Below are 16,213 nucleotides of genomic sequence, written 5' to 3'. Positions count from 1 at the left end.
TTGGAGATTATCAGGAAACATTTTTGCAATATGGATGATTCAAATTGTAGAGACTGTAGTCTTTTATCATTTTAAACATCGTAATGTTGGGATTGGGATGTTTTCTATGCCATATGTATATACGGTTATCATTTATTGTGCAAAAATGACTCCAAAGGTTCATCTAAATCTCCGAGTCTAAGACAGCTGAAGCCTAATTATGGTGTCTACTTTGTTCCTTATCAGTTCCCTTGGAGTCAGGACAGCAGCAAATCCCTCCCCATACACGTCTCTGACTCCAGAAATGTTCCTCTGGCCCTCTTCCACAAGATGTCTTTTGTCTCGTCTCCTTTCCATCACCCCCAACTGGTCACAGCACATGCTGCTCTTCCCTGAGCCTGGATCTGCTGGAGGAATCTTCCTGTTAAAAGGAGGTTTTTCCTTTCCACTGTTGCCAAAGTGCTCACTCATAGGTTGTCATTTGATTGTTGGGGTTTCTCTGGGTTATTGTAGGGGTCTTTACCTTACAATATTAAGCGCCTTGAGGTGACTGTTGTTGTAATTTGGCGCTATATAAAATAAGTTGAATTGAATACCTAGTCCTAATATTTTACTCGTTTCCATTTTCCAATGATGAGAACTTTCTCTGGATAGTTCATTTTGGAACGTCGCACAGCCTGGATTAACACACAAATGCACGTTTCATTCACACAAGCTACACCTACATGCACTTTAAACTCACCGTCATTCACACAAACGTGGCTCAAACCATTAAACATGACCATGCTCTCTCATGCATCCACACACATTCACAAAAACCTTGAAAAAGCTGCAGGTTTACTGCTTCTACCTAAATATAATGAGACGCCTTTGACAGTACTGCAGTGGTTTTGGGGTTTGAATTATATCTTAGTACACTGTTTTTCCTCTATGGTTAATAATCAGCCTGCCCCTGGCCTCAGTCCCCTTCTCTCTCTCTCTTTCCTGCTCTCTACGTTCTCACCTGTGTGTATTCAGCACATCCTGCCAGGCTGCTTATGAAGCCGCACACATCCTCCACACTCCACTTGCTGATGTCCTCCGCAGGGTTTGCTGTGGCCGAGTCCTCCCCATCCATGAAAAGACCTCCCAAAGAGCCTGAAAAAGCAGCAGTGGGTGAAAATGATGTGTCAATATATACACACACCAGGTACAAAGGTGCTATTTGTTTTCAAATGTGTATTTTTTTGGTTTGGTTTTAAGTGTCTGTGTTAAGTAAACTAATAGATATCTTAAACTCATTTAATAAATGACTGTTACAGTTTCCTTCAGGTGCTCATTACCAGTCTTTTCTTATGCTTTCATAAAGTAAACGTGCCGCTTGCTGCTATGTCATCCCACTTTATGCCTGCAAACCAACAACCCCCTCAATCCCTCCCTTCTGCCCACGTGGCTGTGCTGTTGGTGGCGTGCATGTGGGTCACCCTGGGGTCAGAGGAAGAGGCCCTAACAGGGAGAGGCCTCCACACTAGAGACACGCACAGAGAGTGATTCTAATGGATTTCACGTGTCAGCTCTGAGCTCTGTGTGTCGTGTGTGCGCGTCTGAGTCTCTCACCCGTGTGAAAATAAGGGTTGGCGTAGGGGAATCCGAAGGGAAATGACTGGGCATGAAGAGCAGGTAGCGGTGGCAGGAACCCTGGTGGCAGGTGGTACTTCAGATCGGTTTTGCCCAGTCCAGTGGTAAAAAGGTGGCGACTGGGGGACTCTGTACCTGTAGAACTACAAGGGGCGCTCAGCCTGCCTGAGCGCTCTACAGTCTCCTTGGCACTGTCACACACTCCCTTGCTGCCAGTGTCTTTACCCCTGTCCTTGGGTTTACTGCTGGACTTGGCACCGACTCTCTCCAGCCTCTCATCGCACATCTCTGTCTCGCTGTCTGAGTCCTTCATTTCCTCTTCGTGCACTTCCATGTCTTCCTCCCTTCCTCTGTCCTCCCTTCCTTCTCTGTGATCCCCACTATGGATTTGCGTCTGGGGGACCCTGCGGGCCATCTTTCTGGATTCGGCATCTGTGCCAGCAGTGGAGCTCTGCGGCTGGGTGTCTTTGGGTGTGGACGACGCCCCCGGTTGTTGCTGTTGTTGGTGGTTGAGTGTTAGGAGGGGCGTGGTAGCCCCGTGTCGAAGCACCAGCATTGCGTTCGTGCGGCGGGCCAGTTCCTCGCGGAGAGGATGGCCCTCTGGGATGTCATGGAGGCTCCGCAATGCTGGATGGTCGAGAGGAATTCCAGGAGGTAGAGCCCCCAGAGGGTCAGAGCCCAACAGACGTTGCTGTTGCTGTCGCTGGTGGAGATTTTCCAACTCTTTCTGTCTCAGCAGCTCGGCTGACATCTCAAGTCTGCGGCAGCGAAACACAGAGAGGTTTACCACACAGTCCAAAAGCTTCCTAAACCCATATCTTAATACTTTTGATGTAGGCTTTCATCATCACTTTATTAAACACACCTGGCCAGGTTCTGCTTTCTCAAGAGCTCCTGTTGGCGGGCAAAGAGCTCTGCTTGAGCTGGCTGAAGGAAACCGTAACCTGTAACAAAAACAGCACAAATGTAACAATGCAATGTCCCAAGTTTTGGAGGAATCTTTGAGTTAACATGTTACAAACTAAATCAAAGTGCCAAAAAGAAATACTAGGGTGAAAATTTGATTTTCTTTGTGTGTTGTGCAAAAGTATCCATCTGGCCTTAGAATTACTTATGACTCACCGGGGGCTTGGCAAAGAGCAGAGGGCATGCCAAGGAAAGGAGGCCGCAAGTGAGGTCCTAAGGCGATGTGAGGAGCAGTTGGAGGGGACAGTAGGGGTGGAGGATGGGACATTTCTCTGTGGACACAAATCTCAATTTTAATTTTACTAAATAGGTTGAAATAACACGAATGTTCAGCACACGCGACTTCCTACGTCAGTGGAACAGTTTTCACTTCACATTTTGATTTTTTTCCCCTCTCTCTTCTCAGAAAATTTCAGCTGCTGCTCTGTGTGTCTGTGTGTGTGCGTGCGCGAATGGTGCCACACTGCCAATGTATGCAGTGTATTTTTATCAGTGGTGCTCCAGAGGCCCTCATGTCGCCCCAGCGCCTCATCAGTCTTGTCACGCCGCAGCAAGCGCCGCTGGCCATTGCTGTACCCTGGACTGCAGCCTTTCCTTCCCCTGCCGCCTCACACATACACGCCACAACTCCAGACCCACACACATAATGAGGGCTGAATGCACAATGCCAGTGTGTCATGCTCCGACAGCTGGGGCGGCCCCTGCGTCTTGACCGGGGCCACGGGCTGAAGGACCTTCTAATTAACACTCATCCCTCCTCTCTTCTCCTCCTCTCCCCTTTTTTCTGTGTGCTCTTCTCCCTGCTTCCCTCCCTCTCTCCAGGCTGCATTGAAGCCAGTGAAAAGATGGAGCATCCTACAACCCCTGTTTCTGAAAAGGCCTCTCCATTATTGGCTTAGTCTTTTGTCCTCTTTGAGGGGGAAAGGTGCCTCTCACCTTTCCCCCTCTTTCTCCATCTCTCCCTCTGTATTACCCACCTTTTTTCTGTTCTTTACTCCCTTCTCTCTCCTTCTCTATGACCTCTGAAAAATCTGTCTGCTCTCTACTGTTATTCCTTTTGCCTGTGTATTTTTATCTCTCCTCATCCCTTCATCTTATCCTGTTTTCGCCTTGTGCATCACTTCCCTTTTTCCCCTCCCTTCTGTCATTCTGTCCCTCTTTCAGTTTGGCGTGCATCCTTGGGGGCGCGGGAATATGGCTTCTGAAGCAGCACGTAATGTGTGAAAAGTGAGGCATGTGCACTTTGACCCACTGAAGGCGTCAGAGTGTGCGAGGCTTTGATCCCAGAGTGGATGATGATGCCGCCCGCCCGCTCTGTCTCTCTACCCTCTCTCGAGCCTTTTCCAGGGCCTTTTCCTGAGCTCAAGCTCGAGCTTCTTTTACCCACACGTCTCCACTTCACTCCCCTCTCTGCTCCCCGAGCTGCTGCAATCACACCAATCAGAGCTCAGCTGTGCGCGACTGCCGCCGCACAAAAGCATACACGGGAAACAAGCTGAGGAAAACAACAGAGTCAAAACCAACACTGGGACACATGCGACCGCAAATATTGTTTTGCAACCGTGTTCAAATTAGCCAGCGCCTGCATGTCTCCCGCCTCACTAAATGGTGAGGGAAAAGAGAGAGAGAGAGAGAGAGAGAGAGGGGAACTGTGAAGAGGGAGGGCACATCTACGAGAGCTGGTGGATGAGATGGGGTGGTGTGGGAGGTGTGAGGTGGCAGAGGCAGCACTGAGAGGGTGGGTGGGTGTGTGTGCTGGAGAGGGGAGGGAATGGGGGGGCGGCAGCATTCATCGATCGCCTCCGCCGCTGAAATGTTAATGCTAATCGTATAACCGCTCTCTCCGGCGGTGCCTCGCACTCCAGTGGCAGCTCCAATTAATCTTGGGTGAGGGCTGTGGCGCGTGACCCTGGAGCCGCGAGCCGGGGCCCCGCTAGCCGCTGCTTATGTAATTACACCGCCCAGTGTGTAATCACCTGGCCTAATCCCTCAGGGCTAGCAATTAGCCTTCCGACGCGCAGTTCCACTAGGCTACGTTAAGGCGCCCCCCAAGCCTCCCCCCCCCCCCGCGCCGCCCGACCATGGCTCCCGCATGCCAAATTCCCATCACCCCCCCCCCCCACACCCCTCTGATATTCCCCCTTTCTTCTTCCCTCTTCTTGTACCGCCTACCCTTGCCTAGCGTTAGCCCTCAAATGAATAACGGTCAATTAAAGCTGCATGACTGGGGCTGCCAGGCGTCTGCGCCACCATAATTAGGCCTAATCACGGGGAGTGAGAGAGAGAGAGAAAGAGGAGAGAGAGAGAAGAGAAGGAGTGTTTGTCTGACACTCCCCTCCACTCCCTTCCTTCATCTCTCCCTCTCTTCCTCTTTTTATAGGAGGCAATTTTGAGGGAGGAGTGGCAGACATTAGTCGTTTTGCTCTGGCGCTGTGTGTGTGTGTGTTGGGTGCTCCTACATGTGTTTGTGTGTACTTGTCTGTTTTTCTCTGTGTGGTTTTATTTTCTCTTTTTTTTTGCACCATCTTTGCATTTTGTTGGCAAACCACTGACATGCTATAAAAAGATGAGGCAAAAAAACTCAGAGACTGAAAATAGGCAGACTCACAAATGCAAGGTGGACTCATAATCAAGCAAAACTGTATCGCTGGATTCTCTCTTTCAGCCTGTGTGTCTCCTGCCTGCAGTGAGGCCAGGGGCTCCTGGGGAATTCACTGGTGTGTGGCGACCTGTCAGAGTGGCGACAGCGGCCCCGTCCCACAGCAGCCCAGGCAGTGTGTGTGTGTGCATAAGTGCGTCTGTGTAAGTGTGTGTGACAGGGCTGCCCTTAATGACTGGAGCGTGGGGGGATTAGGAGCGCCGCGCGGCCGCCTTCGGCTCCTTCTCCGCAGGAACACATTTACACAGGAAGCTCATTAAAATGGATGAGGCTCCCTCCACGCTTGCGCTCTCTCTCCCTCTCCCACCCTCCCCTTATCTCACACTCTCCCGATCTCCTCACTCCCTATTTTTGTTCATCTCTCTCTCGCTCTCTCTGTTACTCCGTCATCTCGCCATCTCCCATCTCCTCTCTTCCTTTTTTGCTTCCCTTTCTTCATTCCCGCTTTATGCTCCAATGTTCCCCCCCCACACACACACACACACTCTCTTTACTTGTCTCTACCCCTCCCCTATTTGCCTTGCAGATGCTTGGTGAGCTTAGTGCCATTTAAGGCCAGACAAATGGAACGCCAGGCTCTAAGCCCATCGAGCGGCCCTAATGATTTGTTTTTAACAATGGGCCCTAATGGGCCCCAGGTAATCAATGATGAGGGGTCGATGGAAAGGTGAGCCACGGAGAGAGTTAGGGAGGAAGAGAGGGGAGCGCTTCCATCTCTAACTCACTCCCTCAGCCTTCATTCTTCATTTTATTGCTGTTATTATTTTTTTTTCAATACACCAATTATCTCCATATTAATTTTCTCCTCACTTTTGCACTCATTCTCTCTGTCCCCCCCCCCACCTCTCTCTCTCTTCTTTTTACTAGTTCTGTTTATCGTTATTTATCTATTTCTATCGTCCGATAACGATATAAATCACAAAAATGTAACATTTTCTGTAAATTCTGTGAATCTCGGGCAGCTCGACTTGCGTGAAGTGTTTCCAGCTGCGCGTCGTGTAGCTGGAGTCGAGTGTTTTAACCGATGCATGAAACGATACATTTTTAGACATAAGTTGTAACGGCCGCCGTTTTCTTTGTGCGTATTTATTACACGGCGTGCTGCGGGGAAAAGCCTGTTCTAACGTTTGAGTCTAAGGTTTATTTTTTAGCACCTGGCCGCTCTTTTCTACTTCTCATCCGTAAATAATCTGCTCTTTCACGTGATTCAGTTTATTTTGAAAAGTCTCAACAGGATCTTGAGCTTTATTGCGAAAGGTTTATGTGGAACATAAACAAGCGGACACGTGATGGTTTTACCGTTATTGTTGCTAACGACAACGCATAAAAACAGGCGCTTGTCCGTCCGTAGTGTGGTTATATTAAATATAAGAGAAAGAGAGAACTTTAAGAAATTAATATAGCCACTACAGTGACCATCAAAACCATGAAAAAATATTGCTGTAAACAGTTTATTTTGCGACACCACAAAACAAACAATAGCGTAAAATGAAACGATAGACGTTTTTATATCGTCATCCGATATATATCGTTATATCGAGCAGCCTTAGGTCCATTTGTCTTTTCTTCCTGTACTACTGCTTGGACAATAGCACAAGTGATAGACAGATTAAACTGTTTCACTGAGGGTTAAACAGAACGCACAAGCAGGGAAGAATGAGGTAGAGACAGACGGACGGACGGACGGATGGAGGTAGGGTGAGGCCTAGTTAACTCTCCCCGGTCCTGTGTGGCTAATTACTTTGTGTGCTGTCGGAGAACAGCCGCGGCTCACTGAGTACATTCACACTGCACCACTGGCCTCTCTCACACACGCGCACGCACACACAAATTAGCAGACATATTCACACAAACAAACCCAGATTCAATCCGCATAGATGAGTATGCATGCAGACCGCCAGCTTGAAAAATGGAACAAACACATGAACACTCAGCCCCCCCCCCCCCCAATCTTGCCACAACACACACACACTATATACACCCCCACAGTCTCCCAGAGCTGCACCACACAGCGCCTGGCCGCTCTGCTTCCTGCTTATTTCCCCCTCCTGCCCCTCACCAACCCCTCTCTGCCTCTCTCTCTCTCATGCACACACAAGCGCACACACAAGCGCACACACCCTGCTGCCGCACCGCCGGCCCATTATCGATCCCCCGCCTCTCCCCGCGCCACATAAATAATCGACAAGCAATTACCCGCCCACTCCCGCTGCCCCTGGCTTTGTTTGGGAGGCGCAGGGGCCAGCGCTTTGGGGGGGAGGGAGGAAGAGCTGGCGTGCAGGCGTGCAACTCCACAGTGGTAGCCAAGAGGTTATTGGATCCTCAGTTTAGCCATGTATGTGGAAATGCACACGCTCACACCAACTCTGCAGCACACAGGAAAAGCCAAATATGAGATCAGATCTCGCTGAGGAAGGTGGGGGTGCTATACAGTGCTGTGCTGATGCAAACTGGCAGGTGATTAACTCCAACTCTTATGGTATGAAGTTATATACATGTGCCAGGTGGATGCAGGTGTTAGGGTTTCTTTTTTCCTAATAATGAATAATGCCGGTATTTGCTTCAACAGCTACAGCTGGTTACGGCAGCGCTGATGTTTTTACCTGTCGGTATAATGTGCGTCCCGATGCTGCGGCAGGCCCTGCTTACGTCTCTGGCTGGATGAAGAAGAGCTTCCCGCCGAGGGCAGGTGAGCTTCTAAGGCCACTGGATTCCTCACCGCCGCAGCCAGCGCTTCCTGGCGAGCTCGCAGCATGTCTGCATTACGGAGCAAAGGGGCAAAACAGGGGAAAGCACGGCAGGAGGAAAAGAAATGAGATGATAGTGTTGATGTGACAAAGATGGGATAAATATGAAAGAAAAGATGGATCAGAAAAGAAAGAGGATGTAAAGGGAGAAAGGGTGATGAAGTTTAGCATCCAGTTGTATTTTACTGAACATTTGTAAAAACACAATTCAACTAATTATACATTTAGCTGCTGATATTTGGCTTTTAATATGTGATACAAGTTATTAGAACAAAAAACAGAAGTGGCACATGCTCTCAAAAGTTATTTATTATCCTGTAGTGATGGATTTAAGGGTCAAGTATGCAGGCAGCTTATAAAAACACCCAATAAATCATTAAGAACTCCACTCGGCCTCATTCCATCTTTACACTGAAATGATGGATTTTCTTATCCATTCATCTACATATACAGATATCCACACAGAGTTTAAAGCCATGTGTCTTGCTTTGGAACTGAGCTGACCCCATTTAAGTGAATGAAAAGTAAAATTTCTGCTATTATTTTTTCTGATATTTATTTTAAAAAAAGCCTGCTGTGCAAAAAGCAGCACAGTATGTGCAGAGTGTTTTTACCCCTCACAACCACCACCACCGTGCCTTCTCCCTCCATCTCTACCTGCCCTCTCCCCTGCACCTTATGCCCTCCACCTCTTGCCTCATTCCATCTCTTTCTTCTCTTATCCCCCTCTCCCTCTCTTTCTTTTCCTCCCTCTCCCCGATTCTCTCTCGCCCTCGAAGGAGAAGAGGACTCATCATTATCAAGCCAGGCCAGGCCACACCAGGAGACATGGCTTCTAATGAGAGAAAAATCCATCCTGCTCTCTCTCCTCCCTCTCACTCTCTGCCTCAATCTATCCATCCCCCCAACCCTCCCCCAACTTTTTTTTTTTTTTTTTTAATTAGACAGATCCCTCGGGAGCTAGGGGCCATTTCCGCCGCCGGTACGGGTGTGATGTGTGTTTCTGTGTGTCTGCGTGATTTAGGTGCTTACGTTTATGTGCCCGGCTGTGTGTGTGTGTGTGTACACGCGTGTGTGCGTGTGTTGAAGCAGTTGAGCGGGCGCCGAGGTGGGGGGGTGAAGCGACAGATATTAATGCGGCCTAGCTCCGGTGTATCGATCTGTTTGCTGCGCCAGGCCGCGAGGGACTCTGCTGGCGGCAGACAAGGGTGTGTGTGTGTGTGTGTGTAAATGGGGGGGAGGAGGATAGGGAGGGTTGTGAGAGATAAGGGAAGGATCAGAGGGAACTGAAGCCCCAAAGCGCACGCGCACACACATACACACACACACACACACACACACACACACACACACACACACACACACACTCTGTTGAGCACTTGCATACAAGGTGCAGTGAAGACAGGGTAGGATAGTTGACCTCTATAAGTTTCCTTTGGTCGCAGTCCCACCTCCACCAATTATTTTGTATGTCTGGCTCAGTTAAAGGGTTTACTTTAGCAGTTTTGTTAGTCTTTAGGAGCACCAAGCACCCAACTGAGAAAGAATGGTCACAATAAAAGCTGCAGAGACAAACAATCTCACCATGCTGGAGACCAAGGAGCAAACACACCAACTTTTAGTTGATGTTTAAAATAACAGTTTGGCTGAGGCAGATGACACTGAGCCATAAATGTTTCCAGGGGATTCTGAAAAGTTAAGAGGCCATGAAACACTTGCCGTTCATTAAAGTTCATTAAATTACTAATGTTCTAAGTATTTGTTATTTATTTATTTACTGATGAGCAGCAGACCAGCGTTTTGGTTTCACTGTCATGTTTTCATTTCTAAATGCGACATACGTCCTAACATTAATAAATTTCCAGACACATTGTTTGTGTTTTTGAGATCCTACACTTCCCATCATGCTTCTCATTAGACTTTTAAAGGAGTCCAGCCAGCCGGACATTTATTTTTAAAATATGAAAATCAATCTTAAAACCCCCAAATATGATTTCCCAAAAGTAACTAAGACCTTGAATTTGACAGGTGTAACAGGTGATATACTCCCTTAAATCGACACAGTACAAGCCTTATGACCTTTGCTTCTCCGTCTATTATTTCTTCCTGTTATTCTCTACATGTTCACTCCATGGAAACGATGCATCACTTCAATATTGGGTCCATATTTTCTCTCTCCCTCCCTCTCTCTTGAATTCTCTTTCATGTGAACTGAGAGCAGCATAGTCACCTGGGGCTCTAACCCTCTCTTTTTCTCTTTGTGTGTGTGTGTGTGTGTGTGTGTGTGTGTGTGTGTGTGTGTGTGTGTGGGGGGGGGGGGACAGATTAGGTGCTCGGACTCAGAATGTTCCCCTCTAAAACTCTTGTCTCATGTTGCAGCTGCTGGCACACAAGAGGAGAGCCCCTCTGACTACAAATTAGAGTCCTAATTGCAGATGGACACACACACGCATACACCTCTTTCTTTGCATGAGTTATTTTGGGAAGTCCCAGTTTGTCATTCGGACCCATTCCACTTATCCCTCTTTTGTGCCATCCCATTTTTCTCCCCACCACCATTCCGGGAGTTGGGCCTAAATCCCCTCAGTTAAGCCGGGCTTTCCTCAGCACGAGAATACAGGGGAGCGCTGCGCTGATGCAGCTTGGCCGGCCCCGTGATGGATTTGGTGGACTGGCAGGTACACAAAAGCCAGCATCTATCCGCTAAAGCGCACCATACACCAGAAAATTAAGCATCTTTTCAGGAAGAAGCATTTATCAGCATTTAGCCAGTATCATAGGCTTATGCAGCTGTAAATATGCGGCATGTGTGCTCATGCTGAACGTCCTCGTCCTTTGACCAAACGCACTGCTTGATTTTTTCACTTTTTTGGGATGGTGCTAGAGGTGTTACGCACAGCTCCACATTTCGACGCTGACTGAACTCCAAGAGACAAAACAGGAGAAGACGCCCCCCCATCCCACCCCTCCTTTCACTTTCATCTGGATCTCTACCCCCACCTCTCATTTTCTTTTCTCTCTTCTTTACTCTCCTTTCATCATATGAAGAGGGAGGGAAAGTCCTCCTGGCCATTTCTACATCCCTTCCTCCCCTCCACCTCCACCCCCAATTTCAACCCTCCACCCCCCCCACCCCCACCCCTCACACCCACACCCCCAATCACTTCTTTTGGTACTCTTCTTTTGCCCATCAGGTCCAGAGAGAGAGCCTCTCACACAACACGTTGCAACTACACATTTGCGTGCACACACATCTAGACGCATGCAAGGAGACTTGCTCTTCACCCCCACCTCTCCACGCACGCACACTTTCATTTTCTGTGCCCCACACTTCAAACACATGAAAGGATGCTCTGCGGGGACCAAGGCTAAAGGGAGAGTTGGCGGTAAGGAAAAAGGAGGAGGAAGAGGGGAGGTGGTATAAAAGCAAGCATGAGAGGCAAATGTATAGGAGAGATGAGGGCCCCGGGGGGGTGGGGGTGGCGTAGGTGGTTAAAGAAGAGGGTCATGGGGGCCTCATTGGAGACCAGGTCAATGTCAAGGGGCTCGCTCTCGCTGAAATGATTCACATCGGCCTCTCAAGAGACAAAACAGCCATCCCTCTGTCCTACATCCTAAACTGTTCACAGTGTGGTTCCTAACAAGCGCCACCTGTTAATTGGAGAAAGGGAGGATGTGGAAGCAGTGTTGTGTTTGGCAAATAAACCTGTAAACAGCCAGTGGATTTATAGAGAAATATGGAAGGGTGGCTGTCAGCACTAGCAAAGCCTGCACTGCCCGTGGCTCCTCAGCCACTGACAGCATCTAACACATATAAACAGGAGTGTGCTATGTCACAAGGAAATTATCTTTAAGTGATGGGTTCATTTAGTGTGTGGCAACTGTAACTTGTTTTATATTTCTTCCTCGAGGAGAAGTTATTTATTTGTTCTTCCCTCATTTGTGTTCCTTCTTCATTTCCTCTCCATAGATATAAATTTTTTCCCCTCTTTACCCGTGCCTCTTCTTCTCTGCACAAGTGCTGGTCGCACAAAGAAAGCATATTTGCAGAATAAAGGATAATGTGGAAACTATCAAATGATTTGGAATGTGGAAGTGAAGAAAAGGAAGCGAGTATGTCAGCATCGCGCCAGAGCGCCTGCCTCAAAACCGACAGAGCTTCTGGGAAAGGAAGCCGGTGATCAGACTTAGCCCAGGGCCATAAAACCCCCAGAATTTTGCCTCTAAACTCTAGAGGGAGGGGGGGGGGGGGGGGGGGTGCAATTAAAGCTTTTATAGGCTTCGCCCCTAGATTTGCAACCGGCAATTAAAAATCATTACTAATCAAATAAAAATAAAAGCTGCTCAAACTACAATTTGGCCCAAGCACTGATTGGATTTATACTACTGCAAGAAAGACTCGTGTAAAAAAAAAAAAAAAAAAAAGGACACTGGCCGGAGTCAATGTTACATCCTGTAGAAAAAATGTGAGAAAAATATTAACATTTCACGCTCAGCGACAAGAACAAGAAGCCAGCTTATCAATCTGTAACAACTTTTCTCATTTTCTCTCCTCCCCACCCATCAAACTCCAGTTTCCTCAAGATAAAACTGGGGGATTTTATGTCTATAGAAACTCAGTGAATATGTGACACACTAGAGGTTTCCTGGGTGAGACTTAGAGGGTTGGCAGGCAGCCAATGAGAGCTCCTGGATCAATCATGGCGTTGATGCATGTGAAGGCTTGTGGGTGTTGTTAACAACGGAGAGTCGGGGTGGTCAGAAATCACCCTGAGAGACACTTTGACACTGGGTGGGCAAGCACCGCAAATAGAAATGTCAGCCGTCTCAGTGGCCGGGGTTTCACAATGGCAGCGGCGTGGCACGGTGCTACATGGTAGTGTGAACACAGAGCTGTACTCCAGGGTTACCAGGTAGCACTGCACCTCAGTGACTTAGCGACAGGTGATGGAGGAGGGTTATTTTGTTTTGTTTCTTAAAAGATGCTTGAATTAAAGTGAACAAAAAGAAACCTCTAGATCTTTTATGTAAGAATTTCTAAATATATATTACTATTAAGAATTTAAAAATCTGTGGAGTGGGGAAAGATTAGAAATAGCAAGACAGAGCTTTGTGTACTGACCGTGACCGGGCAGACCCATGCTGCTTGCTAGCTGGTAGAGGCGTTGCTGCTGCTCCTCGTAGGACCCTTGCTCGCTGAGCGCTGACATCATGCGCCTGTAATGTTCCTCAGGGCTCATGTGGCCGTGGCTGCCGCCTGCCTCCACCCCTGGGCTCTGGGAGTTTTCTGCAGAAAGGAGGGGAGGGATTAGCGATTGTCAGTAGCAAACTGATCGGGAAATTTCTTTTAACTTGATCTCCAGGCTCTGAAGCTCTCCCCATAAATTTCTATCACCTCAGTGGCACACGAGATATTTATAGGAAGAACAGTCCACATTCATTTGCATGTCACGATTGTGCAGAGCACGCCACAAGCAAGAGGTTGCATGAAATGTAATACTGTTAGCAGCCTCAAAGCATTAGTGGCTCTAAATGGTAACCAGAGGTCACAGATTTGTGAAATTTTGCAGTTCAACAGCTAAAAAGCCGATTCAACATCAGACACATGAAGCACTGTGCTTTAACATTACTGCGAACTTTATTGTCAGATAGTGATTCAAACTTTTTCTAGTTAAGATTTGATTTCAGTTCTTAAAGGTACTAGACCCTTTGAGAAATACCTAAATATTAAGCATTTTTTGGTCATATTTTCTCATTTTACCTAATAAAACAAGTATAAGTTTTATGCATATGTTAAATATGAGTCAGAACATGTGCTTTCAAAGATCATGAAGGTCCAGTGGACTGGAAGCCTCTTCACATGAAGCTACATGCGTAGAGCCATGCATTGTTAATGTTCAGAGCCTGACCCCATCATGAACTCACAATTTCTCTTACACAAAGCGCATCAGTAGCTCCGGTAACACTGCAGTGATGAAACTTACTGTATATAATGCAGAAAACTCAACAGTACAAAACAACTCTCAGCTTCGACCACTGTTAGTGTGGGTACGTGTGTGTGTAACACCTCTCTGTTGTGTTTAGGGTGTTGCGAAGACAATGCGGTGTATGATGTCTATCTAGCCGTCAGTCCCCCATACTTAATCTCCCTGCCTTTGACCTCCCTCTTCCCCCTCCCTGTCAATAGTAACATGATCTAAGGTAAGAACGGAGGGGGATATAGGAAGGTGGTTAGGGAGTTAGAAAAGGGAGACAGAGGATGAGGTGGAGGAGGGAGAAGCAGAGGAAAGAAGCAGGGGTTATTTTTACCACCCTCCTCCTTATTGAAACCTGAGTCTGGCCCCGGGCAGGCGAGCAGGAGTGGCGCTGAGGAGCGGAGGTGGGGTGGAGGTGGTGAGGGAGGAAGCGAACACGCAAGCATCTCTGTCTCCACCGACAAGCTCCAGCTAATCCACCCAAGGTCCTCGAGTGTTTGTGTGTGCGTCCGTGTGTGCGTCCGTGTGTGCGTGCGCAACTAGTCTGTGCCTGTCTAAAGTTTTCCTGCTCTCTAAACACAGCAGGGGGTGCCGACTTTGCAACTGAAAGAAAAACAGACATCATTTACACAGTGGTATCCAATCTCTCTGGCTCCATCCACACACTACCCTCACAGTCTGTCTCTTTTAGTCTGTTCTCCACCTGCATTAGTCATTAAAGGATCTCTTGTGTCACCACACTTGGAGGCAAAAAGATGTAACTTAGCATAGATAACACACAAATACTAACCCACGTACAGGTGCCGCGTCAGGCTTTGGGTGTGGACGGAGCTCAAGGTTAAGACACAGGATCAGCAATGTTTTGACAAGGCTTAAATGCACTTTTCTGGACAGCTGGCTGCACACACACACACACACACACACACACACACACACACACAGAAACAGAGTCTGCTTTATCAGTTTCTCTTGTTTCAGTTTCAGTTTGTGCATGTACAGCAGAGGAAGAATGCATGTATGTATATATGCAAAGCATATACAGAGATTGTGTTTTTAAAACCAGAAACCTAACCATACACACTGTGAGAGGCACAAAAACACAAACTCAAAACACACAAACCTCCATTTGCCTTAAAAGGAAACCGAGCCAGAATACACAAACACCCACACACACTATTCTCAACCAATAACAAACCCATGCATCTTTCAGAGGCAGGGTTGTGTCTAAGTAAGACGATAATGGCCACGAATGAGTGCTTCTGTACACAGAGAAAGAGGAAAGAGGCTCCAGGCAGGACTGCAGTCGGTCAAAGGTCACCTGGTGGCCAAAGGTCAAAACAGGGATCACGCCGAGCTCGACACAGCTCAGTCTTACATCCGAATCACACACAACTGCTTTCACTCATCTAAATTTTAATCCATACTTTAACCCTCAGAAAGAAGATTTTATTAGTTTGTCAAATAAGAAGTGCAGTGTGTGCACAGCGCTTGTGAGTCTGCAAAGATAAGATGTGTGGTGAGCTGCCCTTGGGTTTTGCCTGCTGTATAATGCATCAGTCAGGAAGTCTTCGTCAGGAGCCCAGAGGGACAGACTCGGTGGCCGTGCCAGCTCCACGCCGGGCGCCTGGTTTCACACCACACGAGGGAGATATGAATAATAGAGGACAGCGCCCGGATTGCAGCACTACAGAGGAGCACCGTCTTACCAAGGTGTGCCTTGTCAAGGTCCGTCATTTACGCTGTGCTAATTTCACCTAGAGAGCAAATGCTTATGCTCATATGAGTGTGTCTGCCTGAGGATATTACTGTACACATGTGTTTGTTTGGAAGATGACAGACGGGACAGGCGCCCATGCCCTCAAATCACAGTTTTCATTCATTTTTTGTGGAACACACACATATATAGAGGTGATCAATGTTTGATCTTTTTCAGGGCTAAAAATGAAACTCCTAAATGGTTTTCATTTATTGATATTAAATCACTTTGTAAGTAAGAACTTTGTTTTTTATTTAACTATTTATTCGTTTTTGGTGGCACCCTCTAATGTGTGCATATGTAGGAAGAAAGGGGAACGAGATAGCTGCTTCTACATGCTCCTATCTCAACCAGGAGCATGTGACAAACTGAGATCTGGCACATCGTTTGCTCTGTGGGCCTCTGTGACCTGTAGTCACCCATAACACCTTTCTCTGCAGGGATGTTTGCATGTATATTTGGAGAAACATGATTTGGGGTCAACATTCTGACATTCACCAGCGGCCGAGTCAAC

The 16,213-nt window shown here is 47.6% G+C and overlaps 1 protein-coding gene across 2 annotated transcripts in view; it reads right to left on the bottom strand.

Annotated features, from left to right (window-relative positions):
• The window catches only part of samd11 (sterile alpha motif domain containing 11), a 49,838-nt gene that overhangs the window by 2,278 nt on the left and 31,347 nt on the right, over window positions 1–16,213 (bottom strand). For both annotated transcript variants that reach the window (XM_085443311.1, XM_085443312.1), the window contains exons 6-11: window positions 13,091–13,255; window positions 7,825–7,978; window positions 2,719–2,834; window positions 2,462–2,540; window positions 1,576–2,354; window positions 983–1,116 (exon numbers count right to left, since the gene is read on the bottom strand). In XM_085443311.1, coding sequence (XP_085299437.1) covers window positions 983–1,116; window positions 1,576–2,354; window positions 2,462–2,540; window positions 2,719–2,834; window positions 7,825–7,978; window positions 13,091–13,255 — 1,427 coding nt within the window. The remainder of the gene's footprint in view (window positions 1–982; window positions 1,117–1,575; window positions 2,355–2,461; window positions 2,541–2,718; window positions 2,835–7,824; window positions 7,979–13,090; window positions 13,256–16,213) is intronic.

Source organism: Copadichromis virginalis, linkage group LG20 (genome assembly GCF_057382275.1).
Source record: "Copadichromis virginalis isolate Kocher_CV1m ecotype Utaka linkage group LG20, C_Virginalis_male_GT1.1, whole genome shotgun sequence".
Lineage (NCBI taxonomy): Eukaryota > Metazoa > Chordata > Actinopteri > Cichliformes > Cichlidae > Copadichromis > Copadichromis virginalis.
Note: the sequence above shows the minus strand (reverse complement) of the source record. Positions and strands in the feature narration are given on the sequence as shown.